The sequence below is a fragment of the Aulonocara stuartgranti genome, assembly GCF_965226115.1.
Source record: "Aulonocara stuartgranti genome assembly, chromosome: 5".
Classification (NCBI taxonomy): Eukaryota; Metazoa; Chordata; class Actinopteri; order Cichliformes; family Cichlidae; genus Aulonocara; species Aulonocara stuartgranti.
In genome coordinates, this window is record NC_138943.1 from 22,542,737 (window position 1) to 22,561,775 (window position 19,039).

At 40.0% G+C, this 19,039-nt stretch overlaps 1 protein-coding gene across 1 annotated transcript; it reads left to right on the forward strand.

Annotated features, from left to right (window-relative positions):
* The first annotated feature begins 143 nt into the window (after positions 1-143).
* espl1 (extra spindle pole bodies like 1, separase) lies at positions 144-18,839 on the forward strand. Its single transcript, XM_082532989.1, has 32 exons — positions 144-352; positions 496-584; positions 748-1,050; positions 1,145-1,885; positions 1,990-2,091; positions 3,083-3,194; positions 3,480-3,607; positions 3,824-4,017; positions 4,154-4,396; positions 4,560-4,704; positions 5,210-5,369; positions 5,477-5,616; positions 6,012-6,146; positions 6,234-6,347; positions 6,474-6,648; positions 6,776-6,913; positions 7,003-7,159; positions 7,355-7,464; positions 7,686-8,830; positions 8,925-9,318; positions 9,793-9,924; positions 11,358-11,571; positions 11,659-11,852; positions 12,048-12,175; positions 12,696-12,818; positions 13,003-13,152; positions 13,249-13,416; positions 13,573-13,677; positions 13,876-13,991; positions 14,075-14,158; positions 15,151-15,315; positions 17,911-18,839. Exons 2-32 carry the CDS (start codon positions 504-506, stop codon positions 18,110-18,112), a joined length of 6,498 nt encoding a protein of 2,165 aa, XP_082389115.1. The 5' UTR covers positions 144-352; positions 496-503; the 3' UTR covers positions 18,113-18,839.
* Positions 18,840-19,039: the final 200 nt, after the last annotated feature.

A 19,039-nucleotide genomic window follows, 5' to 3' on the forward strand; every position in this document is an offset into this window, starting at 1 on the left:
TTTCTTAATTTAAGATTTTGACAATGAGTTCTCAGTGTGATTTCTGCATTTTTCCGGCTAATGTACGATTTATATGCAGTGAGACTCAATAAAACTACGGTACCCATAATTCATTCTGTTTCCGGCTAAAACGGATGTCTTGTCGGATTGGTCTTCAACGATCTTTTAAAAACAGTGAGCGGGGGAGTAAATTCTGTGAGAGGAAAGCGGCGGACATTGATAGTAATTTTTTTAACGTACACTATTAAAAACAACATTACGCTATTGTGGAAATGTTGCTTATTGCGGGCAGCTAAAAACCTGTTTATCTACCGTACGCACAAAAAACATTTTTAAAGACGTCGACCTTCAAGTAAGTCGCAGTAACTGTTCTCGGTTAAAAGTCTGTTATAGCGTCATAGTGTATTGACGTTGTTGCTAACGCTAACTAGGCTAGCCACTGTGTTGAAGTTTAAGTTATCTTTTATTTACTCTTGGCTAACGTGTTTTCCACAGCTGTCGTCATGAAGTGTTTAAAGGTGGACGAATACATCAAGCGGACTGCTTCCGTGAGAGAAACGGAACTTTTATTCCACGAACTCGAGGTTGGGACCAGTTTATTAAGAAGAATGCTATTAACTTTAGAATTCACGTTAAATTGCTAGTCTGACGCAAGCTGTTAATGTACCTATATTAATCCATTATTAATTGCCTCTACGTTCTCGATTTGAAAGCTGGATTTATTTATGTATGGTCTTTATTTTGCAGAATTATGTAAAGGGTAAGCCCGGGCTTCAGGGTCGCACACTGTGTGACCGGATCATCAGAGCTTGTAACCATCAACTTGGAGTTGGAGGCCTTGACTTGGAGCACATCGGTCAGTTGGTGAAACTGATGGAGCTTTCTCTTCATGGCTATGACATCTTTGCAGCACTTGTGCCTCAGAGCAACCCCTTATACATGGAAAAGATTGTTTTCCATATTGTCAAAAAGCTAAGCAGCATAGAAGTTCACACTCTGTGCAGCCACATAGCTGGACTACTTTACAGTCGTCTTTCTAAAGCCCAACAGGTATGCGTTGCTTTCTCTACAAGAGTGTCTTGTGAAGTATGTCTGACATTGAGTTGAAAAATTAATAATTTAACAAGATTTGTATTTTCTGTAGGATGAAGAAGACTACTGTGTTCTTGTGAGGAGCTGTTTTTCCGTGCTGTGGAACGGACTATCTGCTGCCAAAGACAAGAAAATCTTAAATCCTCAAGACAGACTGCGCTGCCAGATGCAGGCTTTGAGCTTTCTTTTGCTTTTGGACACTGAAAATGCAACTCCATCTCTGCCTAAAGCTGTCGTATACATTGAAGATATCATCACTGAATTTGAGAGTAGCTGTGGAGTGATGACAAAGGAGGATACCTCCATTCTTCTACAGGAAATGAACACACTTTTTAACACATGTTGGACTGGTGATCAAGACTACTCAAAGCAGCGTGCAGCATCACGTTTTTACGTGCTTTCTGAAATGGTGCTGATTATATTGAAGGTGCTGTGTAAGGCTGGCCACCACAGGCTGGCCTCCTCCTTCCTGAGTGAAATTGAGAGAAAGGCCTCAGAGTTTCTTAGCTGTCAGTGTACAGCAGTGGTGCTTGCCAAATGGGGAGTAATGATTCATTCAACAGTGAAAGCAGGTGATGAGGCTCGCCAGGCTTTAACAGAGTGTGCTAGGGCCGTGAGATCAGTCTCTGGTAACCTGGGTGACAGAGAAGGTCATGCATTTCTGGAAGGGTGCAGCTTTGTTGTGTGGGCTGTCGACAGTGGGTATGACAAGGGTTTAAGTGGACCGGTGCTACTGGCTTTGTTTTCTTTTTTTGAGGAACACCAAGAGTGCGTAATGAGGATACTAAACAAGGTTAGCATTGCCTCTGACGAGTCAAAATAGGTTGAAGTTTGGAAAAACTGACTTTTTCCTGATTATAAGTGCTTTTTTTATTATTATTACATTTATTTTTTCAGAACTTGTCATGCCAGACCGAGTGCAGCAGACTACAGAAGTCACTTTGCTTCAGTATTTACAAAGGCTTTGAGTTTGCCTACGAGAGCATGCTTGCATCTGAGGTAAGTAGGGATGGGTAGAGTGACAACATAACATTGTTTTGATTATGTTTTTCAAGGAAAGTAACAAAACTAAGACCCAACTAGATATTTTCTCTTATAATTACATTGTGCTGTTAATAACTTTCTTTTGCTCTTCTTCTTTTACTGTTGTTGTTTTGTTGTTGTTGATTTTGTTTTTTAATTTAGCAAAGAAGAAAGAGGAAAAAAAAAAAAATAATGGATTGGATTTATATAGCGCTTTTCAAGGCACCCAAAGCGCTTTACAATGCCATTATTCATTCACTCTCACATTCACACACTGGTGGAGGCAAGCTACAGTTGTAGCCACAGCTGCCCTGGGGCAGACTGACAGAAGCGAGGCTGCCATATCGCGCCATCGGCCCCTCTGGCCAACACCAGTAGGCAGTAAGGTAAAGTGTCTTGCCCAAGGACACAACGACCGAGACAGAGAGCCCGGGGATCGAACCGGCGACCTTCCGGTTACAGATACGCTTCCCAACCCCCTGAGCCACGGTCGCCCTTTGTCTGCCAATACTTATACCAGTATGCAGTTAGAGCTGTGGGGATTAGAACGACTGCAGGAGGGGCATGGATGACCAGGGAAAAATATAGAATGATTTTTTTTTTTTTTTTTTTTTTTTTTTAATTTTCTCTTAAACTGAACTTGGAAAGTTCTTGCTTTATAGCTTCTTTTTTTTTTTTTTTTTTTTTTTTTGTTAAAGTAAAACATTTTGGTAAACAAATTCAAAAAGAGAAAGCCGCTTGTTAACCACTGTTATAGATAATAGAATTGCTCTGGTTTATTACTGTTTGAGTTGTGCACATACAGTCTAAGGTGTTTCTGTAGATGATGATGGTGTTGGCAAAACTGAAAAATCATATATTTCTGTGTGGTTGTTTTGTTTTTGTTTTTTTGTTTTGCTTTTGTTTTGTTTTTTCCCAGTTCTGATTGTACTTGGTTTAACTGTTGGTTGTGATTTGTTGTACGTAGCTGGAGGACAGTGACACACTGGAAAGAGTGCTGCTCTACTGCCAAGCCACAGCTGGACTGATGATGACAGAACTGCATAAACTGTCTAGTGAAAACCTTGTCATCAAAGCAGGTGATTTTCTGTTATTAATGTTGTCAGTTCACTTGAAATGAAATTATATGAAAGGGTTCCTTAAATTATACCATACTTTAGATAGAAGGATTTTTCCTGACGGGCATAAATGAAACGTCAGGTAACAAAACTGCTTTTAAAGAATGTAATTACATGAAAGTTTTGTTGACTTTCTTTTGTCTCTAGCTCAAATAAGAAATACCATGAGGTAAATAGTTCAGTTTATTTGGTCAGGGTTTTTGTGCCTTTTTTTTATTTGTCATTTTGTGTTCATGTGTCTTCTAGTAATTGCTGTGAGCAACTTGGCTTGTGGGTTGTACAACAGACGTCTCTATGACAAAGCCTTTATCCTAGTTGAAATCCTCTGCAGGGATCTGTGCAAAAATTGCCCTGCCTCTCTCTCTGTGGATAGGGTAAGTGTTCTTTAATGATTGTGTAATCTTATATCTCTGGTCATATTTTGTAGTGAGGCACAGCTAGGGGAAAATTTGGGGGTTTATGACTAACATTAGTATGCAGACTGCAGCAGTTGGTTTACGAATGAAACCAACGTAATGTATGGGAAATTTATTATATTTGCTAAATATTTGCAGTACTTTAAAATGTCTGGTTTTACGGTTTGTGATCAGTTGAGCCGGCCCTTCATGCTGGCTGTGCAAACTTCACGGCGGACTGGGCAGTATGATCGAGCTCTGGACTGGGTGATCCTGTGGCTGAAGGCTTTGGGGGACAAAATCACTGCTCACATGACTGAACCTGTATCGCTGTGGGTGAAAACAAAGACTGATGCAGCGTGTAATTCTGAAGAAGACATTAGGCTCAGGTACAAACAAGGACTAATGAAGTGACTTTTATTGTATGCTTGTCTTAGATTTGTCTTTTCTAACAATATTAAATGAGTAGAATATTGATTTAACAAAAGATAAATGCTTGTTTTGTGTTGGCCATTTCTTGAGCAGGACGTTGCGTGACGGTTTTGGTCCTGATGTACCTGATGAGAATGTAATGCTGCGCCTTTTGGAGGAAGAGCTTAGTGCTTACAAGGAGATGCCAGGAGATACAGCCCAGGAACGGTACAACACTCTGTGTGATCTGTTGGATATCTGTCACGAGGAGAGTTCCCATATACATCTGCGGGCTGTTTACCTCTGTGAAATGGCCAAAGTTGTGTGCTTCCAGGATTTCAGTGAACAGACTGACTGGTAAGAACTTTTTTTTTTTTGCACCAGTTCTAATGAACTCTGGTCCTTGAGAGACAAAACACATTCTTTAGTGTACCACCAAACTGTGTACTTGGGTTATCACCATCTATGGAAAGTAAATGTTTTCTCTGTGCTCATTATGTTATATTATTTGTGTACACAGCTCAGCAGTGGATTTTATTCACGAAGCTCTACGACTTCTTGATGAAGAACCAGAGACTCCAGAGAATGCAGACAAACTGAAGGATGACAAAGCCCATGCTTTGCTATGGCTTTACATCTGCACTCTGGAGAAGAACCTTCAGGAGGTGAGCGCTGTGTCATCAATCATCTGCTTGTTTTTGTGGATTGCTGTTGTTTGTTTGCACAAAGGTGTGAGAAGGAGTAAAACTGAAAGTGTAAAGTCCGGTTTGCATAGTGGAAGCCATGAGAGGTTATTTAGAGGTCCCTATTCAAATGAATGGGAAGAGAGACATATATTTTAATTTTAAGGGAACTGTGTATGGAATCAGCAGTTGAGTCCAGTAAAGACCAGACATCAAAGTCTGATGACTTGTCCCGAAATACTTTTTAAAAGCTTTATACTCTGCATGTGCACGTGCACAGTTTCATGATATGTTTCACGAACATAAGTGGCTAAGCTGTTTCCCAGTTCAGCAGTCGATTGGCTCTTTAGAGAAGGACAGCAGCCATATTAGCTTGCCTCCTCGTTTTATATAATGTTTCTGGTGTTAGTTTGATACTTCTTATTTGTTTGTGTTTGGATTAATTGTTGCTTGTTTTTTTTTTTTTTTTCTTTCTTTTTTTAACCAGGCCATTGATAGTGACAGAAAAAGGAAAGAGCTGCGTGAGCAGACACAGTGTGTGACCAGTTCCATAGGAAACAATGATTTTGATTATGAAGACAAGCAGAAAACACAGGACAGTATTCCGGTTTATGAAGGGCTGCATTTCAACCTGACTGCAGAGCACAGTAAGAAATTTTTTTTCCCCCCGTCAGTCAAATCTAAACTGATTGTTTGTTACTGGATATGTTTGTGTGATATTTACAGTCCTCCTTGTTTTTTTTTTTGTCTTCAGAGTTGTGTCAGCCGTTGGAAAGCGCTTTGGATATTTGGACCACTATTTTTCAGAGTGAAACCCTGCCTTCTGTCAGAGAGCCAAAAGAGACGTGTCGTTCCATTGGTGTGACTGCAACACTGTTCAGACTCATGGGAAAGGTAACAGCACAGGATGTGTAAAATGTTTTCTTTATGCTCCGTTTTGCTAATATCAGTCATTCTAGAAGCACATTTTGCCACTTGGTAACCAATGAAAAATTAATTGGTTGAACATGTTTTTGTTTTTTTTTTGTTTTTTGAAGCTGCACTGTAATGGTATGTTTGCTGTGTTGCAAGAATATTCACTGACCATGTTTTTGTTTCCAGCAAGTTATCTAAACACCAATTCCATCCACTTAAAAAAAGAAAAAAGGAAGAAAAAAAAAAGAAGGCATGATTGAATCCTTTTGTGTGTTAAATAATAATTATTCTGGTAAAGTTTGATATCATAACTATTTAACATAAGTGTATGGCCAGAGAGATTTCTTGTAACTGTTTTGTTTTCTGTTGTTTAGCCTCTCCAGGCTTTGAAGGCTCTCCAGATTTTGACGGACTTCTCAAGGAAACTGGCTGATAACGAGGCCTGTGCCAGCTCGCTCATTCATTCAGCCAGTATTCTTCTTGATTTGGGCTCCACAGAACTGGCGCAGGTAATGCATGCCGTTTAGTAACCTTTCTTACTTTATATGCTTTTGTTTAATAAGAGGCAATATCCAAATGCGCCATATTGTTTTTAGACACAGCTAGACCAAGTGGAATCAGTTCTCCCAAGTAACACAGCAGAGGGATCTTCATCCTTGTCCTTACTGACAATCCTGGTGAAAGCTCAGTGCCATTACAACAATGGGCAGGTATGTAGCATTCTTCACATTAATCCACTGATTTTGATTTTCCTAAAACATATTATTCTTGCAAGTTATCATTGTTGGCGGGATTTTGTCTTTTAATTGCCCTTCTTGCGTTTGCTCCCATTTCAGATTGACTGTGGACTTCGCTGCCTTATTGAAGTGCTGAAGGAACTAAAGCAGCAGCAGAAACAGTCAAAAAGCTGGTACTTGCTGCGTGCACGGACTCTGCAAACATGCGCTTCTTTTTTGAGCATAGATGCAGCTCTGCTTCCCCAAGTTCAGAAAAATCTTATAATGGAACAAGGTTAGAAGCACTTGCAACTCTTTCTTGAGCCAGATGGCCTTGTGTGTTTTTAATTTTGCATTGTTAGAATATGGCGAAGAAGTTTTCACCTATAGTATGTATGTATGCATGTGTATGTATCTCTTAGGTATAAGTACTTCAGATGGTGCCCTGTACGAGAGCCTAAAGCTTCTTTGCAGCCTTCTGGTTACTTTGGTAGGAAAGGGCCTCTATGGGACTACCACCAGCAGCAACAGTAGCACAAACGTGGTTTTCATCAACCAGGGTATGTTTGTCCCTCATTCTGAAAGTCATTGGTGCTTGTTTTGCCTCTTGTAACTGTCTTCCTATTCCCTTCTTATCCCCTATGAGCAGGAGATAACCTGGCACTTAAGTGGCAGCTGCTTGCAGAACTGCTAAACTGTTCTAAGAAGATGGTGTCTGTGAGGAGCGACTGCGGGGCCATTAATGACGCCAGACTACAGTGTCTAGAAGCCTTGAAACTGGCCATAAAACTTCAAACACTCAGCCAGTATGTACATGTACATCTTAGTGAGTTAAAATGCAGTTTTTATGAGATATTTGTCTATATGCTTTCTACATTGGTGATGTTAATGTATTGAAGTGACATTTTTATTGTGGCTTGTTTTGTTTTTTTTTTTTACACTGAGCACAGTAAATTATGAATTCCTGTTAACAGTGTTTTATTTTGTTGTTTGTTTTGTAGATGTTCCGAGTTGCTGGTGATGAAAGCAGAGTTGGAGCTGATGCAGGGAGAAAAAGATGAAAGTAGAACTGATTTGGACATCGTCAGAAACCTTCTGGAGCGCTCCACAGGTCTGTAAATGTATAGCTCCAACACATGGGGCCAGATGTTAGTTTAATAGTGTTGACTTCCAATAAAAGGTAATGATATGATCACAACTGAAATGTTGCTTTTCATGTTATTGAGTCACAATAGACAATGAGACTGGACTTACCAGAGGCCACGTGAAATTATAAAATATGTTGCAAGGTTGTTGTTTTGTAACTTTTTTTTTTCTTTTGTTTTCCCAAAGACTTTTCTGATCAGGTGCAGAGGGCTGAAGTGAAAATCAAGCCAAGGAAAGGTCGTCCTGTCCAGAGACCTCAGTCTCCTCTTCCAACCATAGAGGATGATCTCAAGGACATCTTGAGCACCAGGTGGACCTCCAAAGAGCCTATAGTGAAGGATCTGTCCGGCTCTCCACCTCTCAAAGCCCTGCCTCACCGCTGGCTGTCGTCACTGACCCATGAACCTGAATGTCAGTGCCCTTGCTGCTCTGAACCCTGTCTAGGTCGTGCCACTGCTCGCTGGGCAGCTGCACAAGCTGATCTGCTTCTTCAGCTGGATCCGAATGACACCAGTGTCAGCTCCAAACTTCAATGGGCAACATTATCCCGCTCTAAGACTGTTACTGCCAAACTTGGAGTAAAATTGGCTAAACTCTTCCCTCTGTACAATACTGGCAAGCATATTTCTAAACCCTCCCTAATGCAGGATATAGTTGGCCGTGTTTACCTGCACATGGCTTTGTCTGGGGTAGATCCGAGCCTTACCAAGGTCTGTGCTATATGGAAAATACTGGAAGCTGGGTTAGCTTTTGTTGAGTCTACACCTTCTCCAATGCTAAGGCCTGTGAGAGCAGGCCTAATGACAGCCAAAGCCATTGCATCCCTGATAAGCTTGGCTGCCAAAAACGAATGCACTCCTGAGGAGCTCTTCTCAAAAGCTTGGACTTGGAATATGCCGAAAGAGGGCAAAGACCTGAAATCAGAACAGAAAAATGATCCTCCTGCATCTGTACTGAAAAAATCTAAAGACGTCATTAAAAACTCAGTTACTGCTGATCCAAAAAAGGAGGCAAAGAAGACCAGGTCTGTCAAACCTAAGATTCAAGTCACAAGCTCCTCAACCAAAGAAAAGAGTCAGGTTCCTATCACACCAGTAACTGTAAAGTGTTATCCTTTTGTTAAAGAGCTCAGCTCTTATGACTTCAACACAGCGGTACCTACTTTGGCCCTTACTCCTGTACAGATGGTAAGATGCCCTGCTTCAGTGCAGAAACCATCAAGGACTGCTCCTAAGCTACAGTTTCATGTGTATGAAGAGTTGTCTCCAGTTCAAGGCAAAGCTCAGCCTGTGCCTGCTGCTCCTAAACGAACAAAGAAATCCCGTTTCAAGGTAAGCATCTAATGATGTGAGATTTTATTATTTCATGATGTGCACTCCAATTTTATGCAAAAATAAGAAAAATGTCTTTAAATTTTAATTATAGGTGGAATTTAGTGATGAAAGCGACTCAGAGGCTAATGCGCAGGCAGAGCCCAAAGTAAAAGCTGAAGCCTCTAAGACACGAACAACTGCTAGGAGAGCTGGCCACAATACCAAAACAACCCCAGATGCACCTGCAGAGAAGGTTCCCCCCAAGAGGCAGGTTAGAGGAAAAAAAAGCACCGTGGTCCCTCGTGCTGCTTCTTCTGAGGACGAGACATTGGTCTGTCGGCCTGGTTCAACAAGAAGAACCAGAAAACAAGTTTCCGCAGCTGCTGTGGAGGAACCAGACACAATGAGGACCATTGAGGAGGAAACTCCAGAAATTCTGGACATGAGCATTGAACAACTTAGGACATCAGATGCTGAGGACAATTCAGCTGCAAGTAAAGATAACAGTATGTATTTTGTGCACATTTTGGAACATCTACATGTCAGTCATTCACATGTATTGCTGTTTTGTTTTTAAATTACATCAGTGAATTCAGATTACAGAGAAGTTTCTCCCTAACTCCCTTGTCAGTAAAGTGCGTAGTTGTAGTTTTCACAACATTTACTTGAGGAACAAATATCCGCAAGCAAATACAAATATCGATAATTCAATTCAATTCAATTTTATTTATATAGCGCCAAATCACAACAAAAGTCGCCTCAAGGCGCTTCATAGATACAGAGAAAAACCCAACAATCATATGACCCCCTATGAGCAAGCACTTTGGCGACAGTGGGAAGGGAAAACTCCCTTTTAACAGGAAGAAACCTCCGGCAGAACCAGGCTCAGGGAGGGGCGGCCATCTGCTGCGACCGGTTGGGGTGAGAGAAGGATAGTGGTCACTATAGTCTCTAACAGAATATCTTGACTGTTTCTCCAGACGTGGATTTTGAGGTGCTGCGGAGGGATATGTGCGGTAATCTGGAGAGAGATGAGCTGTTGGTTCTCAGAAGCAGAGGTCATCTGAGAGAGAATGCACAAATCCACCTCTCTCATGCAGACAGCAGGCCAGGTGAGCCAATATCAGATGATGCAGTATTAATAATGGACTGGATTTTATACTTGTATCTTATGATTGTTTTCCTTTTGCTGGCACCCAATGTAAAATGAGTTCAAGTACTATAAAGGAAGGGTTGCTTTATAAAGTAAAACAAGGGCTATGATACCACGATAGGGCTGCTCAATTAATCGAATTTTAATCACGATTACGATCTGGGCTTTCAACGATCATTAAAAATGACTGAGCCGATTATTAGCCCCTCCCTCATTTATCCGCGACACCTTAAAGGCCGGTCCGTGAAAATATTGTCGGGCATAAACCGGTCCGTGGCGCAAAAAAGGTTGGAGACCGCTGATTAAGAGGACCCGAGGGAAGCTCGGAAAGCTAAGCAGAAGTTATTTGGAGAGTGACTGCCGTTGGTTGAAAAGAGAGTTTAAAAAAAAACAAACTTCAGTGGTGTTGCACACTATTTTATATTATTTTTTTAAAGTCATTGTTAACCCTTTAAAGCCGGTCAGAGCAGCACGCTCCGTTTTGCGTAACTATTGTTAAATCCCTGTAGAACCTGAACCGTGTAAGCTAGCGCAATAATTTGTTTTGCATATGAAACCGGAGGAGTTGTACTTACATCTGAGGCCATCAGCTTGTCCTCGGTCACGGTTTCGTTCCACATATAGCTTTGCAAAAATTGCATAAAAAGCGCTTGCAGGAACAAAAACATAATATTCCAGAAACACGCTTTGCCGTTCCTATCAGCTGTTCCTAACACTTCCCACAGTGAAATGATGCACATGCTGTTTTCTTTGCAAATTTGCATCATAGGATTGTTTTTTGTTTTTCCTGCAGTATATAAAAATTGCTGTATCTCCAAAATAAAACTATGAAGACACTCAAAATAAATTTCCTGTTGTTGTAAACTATTTTTTGCAACTTTATTGTATTTAAAGTTTTGAGGGATAAACCTCTTAAATTTCTCCAAGTAGAAATATATGTAAACAAAACAAAAGCGATTTTCAATTTTTTTTGTAGTTTATTGCACTTTTTTGCAATTTATGTAATTACTATGCACTTAATGCATACATATTATTAAAATATGGGCTATAACAGTTGTATTGATGTATAGCAACTTGAAATGCTCCCACAAATGGCACTACAGCATGTAAAAAAATAATATAAGCTCTGGTGGACTTGGTTCTATAGTAGGTCTTAAAGGGTTAAATAAATATCGTCAAATAATCGTGATTATCATTTTTGCCATAATCGAGCAGCCCTATACCACGACTGTAAACCAGATTTGTATGTTAACACTGTTTTTAAGTTTTAAAATGTAATTATCTGATCCAAAGTGTCAAAAAAGGGCCACAACAATAGAAAAATAAACATGGAAGTAATATATTAGATGTGGAGTCCCTAATGAAGGTTCATCCTTAACATCTTTTTTTCAGACAATCTCACTTTGGAGGATGTTCAGTCATTGCTCCGTTCAGCGTGGTTGACTCTTCAGCACTTCCCCCCTCCCACTCTTTATCCGACCCTGTGTGCTCTTTTGGCCTTGACCACGGGACAGCAAAACTCTATAACCACAGCAATGCTACATAGCCATTCTGTGGGCATCACAAGTCGGCATCGCACAATCAGGCATATAGCCAGTTGTCTCAAGTAAGCACCTGTAATATGAAGTGTCAATTTATGATTTTCCACTCATGACATTCTATTTTCTGACACCCGTCATTTCTATTGTAATAGAAAGCTGAAAAAGGCTTCCAGTGAGCTGGAGGACAAGATGCATACTCTGAGTCTGAATGAGCTCACTCAGACTGTGTGTGAACAGAGGCTGGCTCAGATGGAGAACATCTTTTTATTCCCAACAGCTGACCCCTCGACTTTTCCAGAGACCCACGGCCAAGAGTTTATCCAACAAATCCAGCACCTTCCTTCAGGTAGAATAATACTTTCTTTGATTTCTCTTGCTACCCTGACAGCAGTGAGCGTCTTCTATTTTAGCATCCATAGCCCAACTATGTCAGAATCTTTAGCATTTGAAAGGCTAAGCTAAGTAAAAGCAGAGTTTGCATTATCAATGTGACCTAAATAACATCATTTGACAGTTTCTCTGTCTATACTTTCTGTTTTAGGAGTGACTGCATGTGTCATGTCTGTAATGGGAGTCAAACCAGGAGAAATGAGCAACAGCATCATGCTGACACGTCTGGAGAAAAGTTCTGCTCCTGTCACAGTTTATATTGACACATCTAAACAAAAGGTGAAGGTTTTCAGCAGACTGTTGATCTATTTTCTTCCTTCAAAGCAAAATGAAAATGTAAACTAACATAGTTTTTACCTCTCAGCCATAAAAAGACTGATGGGGTATTACCACCCAACTTTGTGAACACGATAACATGAACAAGGAGACGTAAGATTTTTATACCATAAGTGTATCTATTAAAAATCTCAGACAACTTTGTCTCGTCAACGTCAGAGGTCAAGTTTTCTGAAAGTCTTGTGAATGCAATAGCTTAAGAAAGAAGTCACCTAGGATTTTCAAATTCATAGCACAGGTGCATCTACTAGGGAGCTTAAATCTAGAAACAATCAAGTAAGGGAATTTTATTACTGTCATAATCTGACCCCTGAATTTAAATACTTTGTTTGGTTCTGTGACTTCATGCCTCAGTCGTGACACTCAACAGCAGCAGCCCCAGTGCTTTGTCCAGCTTTGTTTATAAGACCTTTAAATCATATTTTTAACAGACAATGACTAACTTTGACTTTCTGTTGTGCAGCATCCCATTAGCCAGTTAGTCCAGGAGATGGATAGTATTCTGGTCGAGCAGAAGGTTGTGAGCTGTGTGTCTGAGAAAGCCAAGTGGTGGGAGGGCCGCAGGACTCTCGACTCTCGAGTTGAGGTCAGTATTAAAGATAAATGACGTTGCTGGACTTCATAGTGCCTGCATTATTCACCTACTTTGATTTTGTTAAACAGTCATTTAGACCAAAAAGTGTCATAGAAACAAAATTTCTATGAGCAATGTGAATTGCTGTTTTAGAGCGTTCTTTTAAAGTGAAAACATTTTGCTATCTCACCTTCAGCAACTCTTGAAGGACATGGAGAAGTTGCTTGGATGCTGGAGAACCTTCCTTCTACCCCTTTCACTGGATGCTGAGCTTTCCAAACAGACCCAACACCTTTACAAGGCATTATCTGCAAGGGGGGTGCCAGTGCAAGAAGAGATGTTGAAGGTGGTGTTTTTTTGTTTGTTTTTGTTTCATTTCCATGGATCTTTAACATCAGGTTAATCGATTATTCTGACCACTAATGCCTCTGACTTGTCTTAGGTTCTGCTTTCTGCATCTCCTGTGCTATCTGAAGACGATTTGAAAAGATTCACTCTAGGAGTTTCTCCACAGTGGGACACTGAGTGTGATCAGCTTCTTCACACTGCTGTGTCCCAGCTCTTACAGAGGGATGAGCCCCGAAATCATGTGGTTCTAATCCTTGACAAGGTTGGTTTCATCATCATCTCTGTGAAATACTGAATTCACTTTTATAGCTAATGCAGGCATGTGTGTCACTACAAGTTGAAAAGCATCACTGCATTGTATCACTTGTGAGAAGACAAAGTATTTGCTGCTTATCAGCTTTTGTGCTTTTTGCTGCAGTACCTTCAGAAGTTGCCATGGGAGAGCATTCCCGTCTTAAAGTCTAGCTCTGTAAGTCGGATGCCTTCTCTGCACTCGCTGCTTGGACTGAGCATTCAAAAAGAGGTATGATTAAGCTCTATAACTGTCAGGTAGGACTCATACATGTATGTTAAGGCGTTTAACATTCACACCTCTCATTAACTGCAATGCTAATAAAGACATTCCCATGCTGTCAAGGATTAATGCAAAGTGTCTGTATTGCTAATGAAATAGTTGATTTCAATAGTCGCAATGTTATCATTATTTCAATCATTCTTTTAGACTGACTCCGAGTCTATTTTGAGGCGTGGTGTGGATGCAAAGAAAGTGTTTTATGTGCTCGATCCTGATGACAATTTAGGAAACTCCCAGGAGCGTTTCAAAGACTGGTTTTGCAGGTGAGACTGAAACATATCAGTAATTGAGCACAAGTCCATGCATAAATGTTTTTCATCAGTTCAGTTTTCTATTCTCATTAAAGCAAACCGGACTGGGAAGGAGTGTGTGGAGTTGCACCTGCCTTGGGCCGACTAGAAGAAGCTGTTTCTACAAAAGACGTCTACATGTGAGTTTCAGTTTTTCAAGTAAAAATTAACTACTGATTCAAACCCCTTTGTTTGAACATTTTTCTCTCTTCAAGATTCACTTTAAAATTCTTTAAAAAGAAAAAAAAAAGGGTCTCCCTTAAAAACACATTAAAACCAATAATGTCAACCTGAATGAACTACATATATATACATACTTGTAAAAATTAATTCTGTAAGCAGACCACTAAGCACTGTGACGGACTCCAAGGCACTTCATCACTTGGGTAATACTCTCATCTTGGCAGCATCATGCTATTGGTGTATCTGTCAGGGCTTAAAGGAAAGAGGTTGGGGTGAAAGTTTTTCTATTAGTAAAAATAATTCAGCCACGGTCTTGTTGGAGTAGCTTGAGGACAAGTCTGGTTTTACCATCGTTGTTGCTAACGACAACCCGTAAAAACAGGCGCTTGTCCGTCTGTAGTGTGGTTATATTAAATATAAGAGAAAGAGAGAACTTTAAGAAATTAATATAGCCACTACAGTGACCATCAGAACGATGAAAAAAATATTGTTTTATTTTGCGACACCACGAAACAAACGATAGCGTAAAATGAAACGATAGACGTTTTTATATCGTCATCCGATATATATCATTATATCGAACAGCCCTATGTAGAGATGTGTACAAAAAGACCCAAAGCTTAATGTGCTACTTTGAGGGCCTTCTGGAGATAAGTAAGGGGCAGTGTGCAGAAAGTGAAGGTGTCTGGATGGTGACCCTGAGCTTTACTGTAGATGGTTCACACTGGGACTGATTTCTTAATCAAAAATAAAACTTTCTCTTTGTCAAACATATAATAGTCATTCTATTTTACATAATTAGGGCTTGTTTTTCGTAACATTCAGTTCTGTCAACAGATTTCCATCCATCTTTTTTTACCTTGTATTTCTATTTTATTTTATTTTATTTTTTTCTTTCTGTTCGTTTTGCGAGTTTCACTTTTTTTAATCTATCTCTCCATGATTTTAGTTATGTGGGCCATGGAGCAGGAGCCCGATTCCTGGACAGCCAGGCTGTTCTCAAACGGCCGCTGAGGGCAGCATCTCTGCTGTTTGGCTGCAGCAGCGGAGCCCTGGCTGTCCGGGGGCAGCAGGAAGGAAATGGCATTGTGCTAAATTACATCATAGCAGGCTGGTAAGATATTTTTGCATTTTCATTCATGTGCAGCTGAATGAAAACTGGATAACGTGATCATATGAAATGCACAGCATTTCCTTTTGATGGCTGAAGCAAGTTATAATAGCTGATGTGAAACCTTTTCATTGTATGCATTTATTTTTAACTTGTGCACTACAAAGTACTTATGATTACAACCTAAAAACAAAAATTTAAATAAAGAAAAATAAACATAAATAATATATTTTTTTTAATACTGCTGTTGCAGATTTAATTGCAATTTTTTTGAAACAAACTGTTGTTAACAGAAGGAATATTTGGGAATCTTATGTACAGGGTGGGCCATTTATATGGATACACCGTAATAAAACGGGAATGGTTGGTGACATTAAAGTCCTGTTTGTGGCACATTAGTATATGTGAGGGGGCAAACTCCTCAAGATGGGTGGTGACCATGGTGGCCATTTAGAAGTCGGCCATCTTGGATACAACTTTTGTTTTTTTCAATAGGAAGAGGGCCATGTGACACATCAAACTTATTGGTAATGTCACAAGAAAAACAATGGTGTGCTTGGTTTCAACGTAACTTTATTCTTTCATGAGTTATTTACAAGTTTATGACCACTTATAAAAAGTGTTCAATGTGCTGCCCATTGTGAATGTGAATATAAACAATAGGTTGTTTTGTTTTTTTTATATACAGTAATTACATAAACAAACACAGTTGTGTCTGAGAGTCAAATTGAGTCACTTATATCCAGTGAACTGTTCAAGTTTGTCAGAAAACTGCATACTGACTTTATTTAAGGGATAATTTTAAGGCAATACAAGGCTTATTTTGTAAACTGACAGAAATCATTTTAATAAAGAACAGTGGTCCCTAAATCTAAAAAATAGAATCTAATGGATGTACATTTGTTTTTATAAATACAGGTAAAATATCTTGTTTCAATCAAAATCTATTTTGACTGCAGTTCCTTCTCAGCTGCTTGCTTTGGCTTCACATAACAAGTTAATCCATTTATACTTCTCCCACTCTTCACACACTGATAGCAACACCGCAGGAGAAATGCCAGCACAGGCATCCGGTATCCGTAGTTTCAGGTGCTGTACATCTCGTATCTTCACACTATAGACAATTGCCTTCAGATGACCCCAAAGATAAAAGTCTAAGGGGGTCAGATCGGGAGACCTTGGGGGCCATTCAACTGGCCCACGACGACCAATCCACTTTCCAGGAAACTGTTCATCTAGGAATGCTCGGACCTGGCACCCATAATGTGGTGGTGCACCATCTTCTGGAAAAACTCAGGGAACCTGCCAGCTTCAGTGCATAAAGAGGGAAACACATCATCATGTAGCAATTTCAAATATCCAGTGGCCTTGAGGTTTCCATGGATGAAGAATGGACCCACTATCGTTGTACCCCATATACCACACCATCACTTTTGTTGTTCCAACAGTCTTGGAGGGATCCATCCAATGTGCGTTAGTGTCAGACCAATAGCGGTGGTTTTGTTTAACTTCACCATTCACGTTAAAGTTTGCCTCATCACTGAACAAAATCTTCTGCGTGAACTGAGGGTCCTGTTCCAATTTTTGTTTTGCCCATTCTGCAAATTCTGTGTGCCAATCTGGGTCATCCTCGGTGAGATGCTGCAGCAGCTGGAGTTTGTAAGGGTGCCATTTGTGAGTAGCTAATATCCACCGAAGGGATGTTCGACTAATGCCACTCTCCAGTGACATGAAAGTTAGCGAGCAGTTTGCTGACTGTAGCATGGGAGATGGGTGGTCTCGTAGGGCGTCTTGCATTGAAATCTGCTGCAATGACCCGGTTACTGCGTTCACCAGATATCAACACAATTTCGATCCGCTCCTCACGTGTTAACCTCTTCGACATGTCAATGGCTGTGAACAAAGAGAAACTTGTAAATAACTCATGAAAGAATAAAGTTACATTGAAACCAAGCACACCATTGTTTTTTCTTGTGACATTACCAATAAGTTTGATGTGTCACATGGCCCTCTTCCTATTGGGGAAAAATTCAAAAGTTGTATCCAAGATGGCCGACTTCTAAATGGCCACCATGGTCACCACCCATCTTGAGGAGTTTGCCCCCTCACATATACTAATGTGCCACAAACAGGACTTTAATATCACCAACCATTCCCATTTTATTACGCTGTATCCATATAAATGGCCCATCCTGTAGAGCAGGGGTGTCAAACTCAAATACACAGTGGGCCAAAATTCAAACTGGAACAAAGTCGCGGGCTAACGTTAATATTTATTGAAATATATTTATTCCTCCAGATATAAGAATGAATCTTTTCTTATGGACTCAAACACGTTTGCTGAAAAACTGAATATGGAACAAGCAAAGCTTTATACTAAACAATATATATATTAGCTGTATAATACCAGTAGGCCAGCTCTGATAGTAATTTGGTATGGCTTCGCGGGCCAAATGTAAGTAGGCTGCGGGCCAAATTTGGCCCGCGGGCCAGAGTTCGACACCTATGCTGTAGAGTATCTAGTTTGTAACATGTCTTATGGTCATCATCCTTTTGATTTTTTTTTTTTTTTTTTTTTTTTTTGTTTGCTTGTTTTAGCCCATTCATCTTGGGAAATCTCTGGGATGTCACAGATCGGGATATTGATCGCTTCACCAAGGCCTTGTTAGAGTCGTGGTTTTCTGCTGGCTCCGGGGCACCACTCCTCGACTTCATGGGGTCGTCTCGGCAGGCCACTCACTTGAAATATCTGATAGGCTCTGCGCCCGTGGTATACGGGCTGCCAGTGCACTTATCATAGGGAGCCACTGAGGGGTTTTTTTTTTGTTTGTTTTTTTAAATGCATTTTGAGTATAACATTATAAAAAAATGTTATATAACCATTGTTTTGATTATCTTTTTTTGTGTGTGTCAATATGTTTTAAATAACTTAGGATTTTATTTTATTTTTTTTAATTCATCATTAATGTATAGAATGAACTCCTTTTTAAAATATAATAAATGTTTTTTTCACCCACAATCTGTCGGTGCCCTGTTAATATGTAAAGAAATGAAGCCCAGATCTGTCTCCACAATTATCAGATCTCAATCTCTGGGAGTTGGTTGACCAGGAGATTGGTATGATGGATGTGCAGCAGACAAATCTGCAGCAACTCTGTGATTCGTTCATATTTAAATGGAATAACATTTCTGAGGAATGTTTCCAGCACCTTGTTGAATCTATGCCACGAAGAATGAAGGCAGTTCTGAAGGAAAAAGAGGGTCCAACCCAGTACTAGCAATGTTTATTTAATAAAGTGGCCAATGAGTGTACATTGAACCTGGTGCCTGTGGTACCTGACATATTTACATAAAGCTCTCTACCTTAAACCAATACAAAAAAAGAAGAGTAACGGTATAAAAGTGTTTGACACGAAAAATGTCTTCAGAAAGGAGCCCCCCATAGCCCATCTTCTCGTATCACTGCTGAATGTTTTTCTAGTCACTGTTTTGAACTTTGCACCCATGGGGCATGCATGGTGTTATTTCTTTGGAATAAATTATTTTTTAACAGCAGTTGGTGGATGTCCACACTTTCTGGGTGCTCTTGCAGTTTTAGTTTTATTTTGTCACAAGCACAAAAAATAAATTTTATATAGGGCCTATATCCAGCAATATTTTTCTTCTTCTTTTGGCCTGAGCAGATTGAAAGCAGATCATCTGCCTGCATCACACTCTATCCCAGGAA